This window comes from Manihot esculenta, chromosome 13, assembly GCF_001659605.2.
Source record: "Manihot esculenta cultivar AM560-2 chromosome 13, M.esculenta_v8, whole genome shotgun sequence".
Classification (NCBI taxonomy): Eukaryota; Viridiplantae; Streptophyta; class Magnoliopsida; order Malpighiales; family Euphorbiaceae; genus Manihot; species Manihot esculenta.
In genome coordinates this window covers 24,709,282-24,713,957 of record NC_035173.2, presented here as the reverse complement: position 1 = coordinate 24,713,957, position 4,676 = coordinate 24,709,282, and the positions used below count along the sequence as shown (strand labels likewise).

At 33.0% G+C, this 4,676-nt stretch overlaps 1 protein-coding gene across 2 annotated transcripts; it reads right to left on the bottom strand.

Moving 5' to 3' along the window:
• Nucleotides 1-303: 303 nt before the first annotated feature.
• Nucleotides 304-3,201, bottom strand: LOC110629586 (probable trehalose-phosphate phosphatase J). Of its 2 annotated transcripts, XM_021776621.2 has the most exons (12): nt 2,981-3,201; nt 2,572-2,863; nt 2,330-2,470; nt 2,156-2,227; nt 1,945-2,037; nt 1,803-1,859; nt 1,622-1,723; nt 1,447-1,524; nt 1,287-1,356; nt 1,016-1,086; nt 834-926; nt 304-673 (listed from the first exon to the last, which is right to left on the bottom strand). In XM_021776621.2, exons 2-12 carry the CDS (start codon nt 2,845-2,847, stop codon nt 611-613), a joined length of 1,116 nt encoding a protein of 371 aa, XP_021632313.1. In that variant the 5' UTR covers nt 2,848-2,863; nt 2,981-3,201; the 3' UTR covers nt 304-610. The 2 variants fall into 2 exon arrangements, with proteins under 2 accessions (XP_021632313.1, XP_021632312.1); XM_021776620.2 differs by having other exon boundaries at nt 2,572-3,200.
• Nucleotides 3,202-4,676: the final 1,475 nt, after the last annotated feature.

The window sequence follows — 4,676 nt, the reverse complement described above, 5'->3', positions numbered from 1 at the left end:
TGAATTTTTAATATTGAGAAATTTTATAATACAATCGTTATATTATAATATTTTTATTATAAATATTAATTATGGTAAATTTCATGCAAATTCTACCATGATCGAAGGTGAACATTTAATCATTGTACTTCAAAACACCTTTAATTGTTTCTTCCAATATACTCTTGGTTATGATGCCTTTTTAGAGGTTTGCTTTGCATGTTCGAATGATCCTTATGACCTAAACATTATACATATGAGCTGCACATCATCGTCGTCGTCATGATTTTATCAACAATCAATACACTTGCTTAAGCTCAAGAGTGATTAAAGAGAGAAAGTAAAACTTCTCTATCCATTTAGCCAACTTGAAAAATTACAAGTATTTAACTCCTTGTACTCAGGTAGCGTAGTTACAAGATGTACAAGGCCTTGAAGCCAAGAAAGAGTTGACCTATTTTTCTTTCATGGATCTATTTTTCTTGCCCGGTTGTTTAAACCATTAACAAGAAAATTACATTGTATCTGATCCCACCCTTAATTGCATTTCTTGAAATGGTGGGTACAAATATATATATATATATATAAATTATCATATCATCATCTACTCTTTATTCTTCATATCCTGGGCTCATCGGCTGCGTTGCATGGATACTCGTTTCCACTCTACCAAACGTTGCAAAAAATCCATGACCTGCATGAACATTCCAGATATAGACCAATGAGCTTATTGATATTCGAGTGGTTTCCATAGCAATAAATTCTCGAACTCGAACCTCAGTTAGAATATATACGTACAGTCATGCAAAGTATATATAGAAAAAATGCAACAAAACAAATTGGCAAAAGCTTGCCTGGGTGGGCTCCTGAAGATAATATGAAGCATTTGTGTCCTTGGGAATCCCAGAGACTAGGATGCCAAAACCCTGTCCTCTTTCTCTTAATACCTATTCACAAATATGAACCCATATAGCCCATTAGCTTTAACTCATCTCGGTATCTTTAAAATAAACTAAATAAGTTTAACATTGGATACCTTGAATGCATCTTCATCTGTTTGATCATCTCCAATATAAACAGGGAAAACATCAGTACAATTGGTAAATCCTGCAGCAATTAGGATTAATTAGAAGAGTTAGAGGGATTAATAAGGACAAATATAGTATTAATTGTAATGAAATAAAGCAATCTAGTGGGGAGGTGGCAACTTTTTAGATAATATGAGAGTGAGATGAATTATACTGAAAAAGAAATCAAATTAAATAAGGTCTTCGCATACACAAACACATGCATCATAGTAAACTCACCAAGGTACTCTAACAAAAATTCAAGAGCCTTGCCTTTGTCCCATTTGATAGTAGGACGAATTTCCAATACCTATATGAAATAATGATAATAATAATAAAGTTAGCAATGAATTCTTTTTAAAAAAAATATTTAAAGACGTAATTGGATGCCACGTCAGACCTTCCTCCCTTGAGTAAGTCTCAGCTTTGGGTAGTCCTTCAGGACTGACCTAACCACTTGGCCCAGTTCACTCCATTTCTGTAATTTTCATGCTCAAGTTAGTTAACATTAGACTTGAAAAAAAAGTATCTATAAAGTATATAAAGATAAAAAGTTAATTGATTTTATTTCCTACCTTTTCATCAACACACCGAAAATGGACTGACAAACAAAACTTATTGTTCTCCACCTTTGCTCCTGGAGTTGATTTTGTTTTCTCTACCAATTCCTTGTAAACCTGAAAGATTCATCCACTGTTATTTAGTCATTTCAACTCTAGCAATTGTTTCTGCTCAGTGATTTGCAAGATAACATACCTCGTCGATCATGGGTAGAAATTCACTTGCAGGCTGGAAGATGAGAGCTTCACTTTCCTGATGAGTGAATGAAGAGAAAGCTAAGTAAACAGATACGACAAGCGAAAGTAGATGTTTTTTTTTTTAATTAAAGCCGACTCACTTTCTTGTATTTGGAGCCTTTTGCTGGTCCTTTAATGTCCATGCCATGGCTTCCAGCATAGTACAGTTCTGCTAATCGTACAAAGTTATACACCTACAATAAACACATGAATACAAAAATTAACCCAGAAACTAAAAGAAGAAAGAAGTCAATTTGCATTTAAAGCAGCAGCAGCCAGCAAGAAACCAACCAGATTTGTATTGGAAAGTACCTTGTCTCTGCATCTTCCACTCACTATTGCAGTAGGGCAACACCTCGCGAGCTTCCTCACAGTTGCTCTCATCTGATTGAAAGAACAAAATAAGAAACTTCAGAAACAATAACACTTGCCAAATAGATAGCTACTACCAATGGAACTTTGAGTTAGCAGCGACGAGGGCTTCACCTTCTTGGACATGAAAGCTCGATCTGGGTCATCGACAATGGGAGAAAGGGTACCATCGTAGTCCAAAAACATCACTATTTGCTTCCCTTTTGATGCATCAATTATCTGCTCAAACATGTCCAAGGCAGATGGCTGGCGGAGCTGCAAATGTTATAAAACAAATAGGATCAGTCGTTTTTATCTATTTCCAAAACCAAAAAGCTTTTTTTCTACTTTATTCTGTTTTATTCATAAGTACTCACAATCCACGAGCCTTGGTCATCAGTGATGGAGGGCGTGGACTTGATGTGGGTAGGAGATGAGGCTCTCATTGAATCAACCCAGGCGTTAATCCTTGCTACTTCATTGATTTCAAGATGGTTGAGAAGTTTCTTTCGTGAAATGGATATGTAACCACCAGGCGCAGCTGGGGGTTTCTGTGCGGCGGTAGGGAAGATAGAGGAGTTAGACACGTGAACTGTAGTAGCCAAGTTGATGGTGGTTTTTGGATCAGACACTACCACATTTTGGTTCGTCATCTTGGCTCTAATGTCCCTAGAAAACAAAATAAAAATCTTTCTGTTTTTCAAACTAAAGAAAGTACCAAACAAGATGGAATGAATCAAGAATTAAAGCAGACCCATTTGAGGAAACAAGGTACTGAAATAATACCTTAAATTCTTAAAAGGAATAAGCTAGAATTGAAGACAAAACAGAGGGGTTAATAACAGAGTACAGAGTGCTCTGTTTTATAAGTCTCTCTTCTAAGTTTAAAGAGATTGGAAAAAAAGAAAGAAGGAACCAAATTGCAGAGAGAAACCAAGAAAGAGGCCACGAAGAATTGAAGAAGAAGAAGAAGAAGAAGAAGAAGGAGAAGAAGAGAATGTGTGCTTGCGAGAGAGACAGAGGGGAACGGTGGATTTTATAGTTGCAAGAGACACTAGCTGACGAGCGAGCTACATGTACCCAGTCGTAGTTGTCAAGACCGACCGAAACAGGAGATCGGACCGAAATAACTGGAAACCAAATCATTGACCGGTCCAATCTGGTTTATAAATCCTTTAAGTTGAAGAATTGAAATTAATCCATTGAATCGATGGGCAACCATTGGAGTGGTTGACCCAGTCTCAGTTCAATGAATTAATTAATTCATAAAAACGACGTGTCTCTTTAAATAACTATCCAAGTAATTTTCATTACAATAAAAATAATACCTACACAGTCAGCTCCAAGATTCAAACCACTATCTTACGTGGAATATGCAAGTTTTTTAGTATTATTTACTCTTATTTAAAATATATATATTATTTTTTCATATATTTAATTTTTTGAGTTTTTTTTTTGAAAGGGAACTTTTTTGAGTTATTGAATTTAGAAATAAGGAATTCAAACTTAAATTTATCGATGAGTTATATATATATATATATTTTTTCCTATCATGCAAATGTATATTAAAAGTCCATAATGAGCGAGCTTCAAAACCACAAAATATTATAGAACCCTAAAACAAAAGAAGTCTATACAGCCCAATGCAATGATCAAAAGTAGCCTTTGTACCAATAATTCAGAAATTGTCGGACTTCCTTCGCTTCGTCCATCGCAGGCCATCAACGACATCAAATTAGAAAAACAAAGGCACCATCTCCAATCAATAAAGCTGCCCAAAATGATATGCAAATTTAAAATAAAAAAGCAAGTGAGGAAAAAAAACCCTTAATTTAAGAAAGAATATCTTCGACTTGATGTTAATAAATGAAAAATAACATAGAATCAGATATATTAATGATAAAAAAATTATATATAATTTACCGTTAACTGCCAATAAAAAAAATTAATTTAACATTTTTAATCTATATAATTTTAGAATCACTCTATATTAATTAATATTATTTTGACACTAATTTTTATTGACTTTTGATATATTTAGTAAAGTTTTGATCAAAATAGATTAAGAATTCGAATGACTCCTAACATTCTATGTATAGACACCAAACGATGAAAATAAAAATAAAATCTAAATTTCAAACATAATTGACAAAATCAATATCAAATACGCAGAAAGCTATCAAAATAAAACTTATTACTAGTCGGAAATAGACTCCTGGTAAAGGAGTCTTGACCTAACAAAACTAAAACCTAAGAGCTCTTTCATCTTTCTATCTTCTCCCTTCTCAATATTTCATGAGTTATATTTAAAACAAAAGTTATTTTATTTTAAAAAATCAACATATATAATTATATAAAAAAGCATTTACAGACTTAATAAAAATATTTAAATAAATTTAAAAAATTTTGTATCTTTTCAAATTTCATTTTTATTTAAAATAAAATTAAAAAAAAAATAATTTATATCTTTAACAGAAGCGAA

Excerpts from the sequence above, each read along its gene's own strand:
- LOC110629586 (XM_021776621.2), bottom strand. The coding sequence starts at position 2,847 with ATGACGAACCAAAATGTGGTAGTGTCTGATCCAAAAACCACCATCAAC. Across the intron at positions 2,228-2,329 it reads GAGCTTTCATGTCCAAGAAG|ATGAGAGCAACTGTGAGGAA; the intron begins GTGAAGCCCTCG and ends TCTTTCAATCAG. Across the intron at positions 927-1,015 it reads CAGATGAAGATGCATTCAAG|GTATTAAGAGAAAGAGGACA; the intron begins GTATCCAATGTT and ends ATTTGTGAATAG.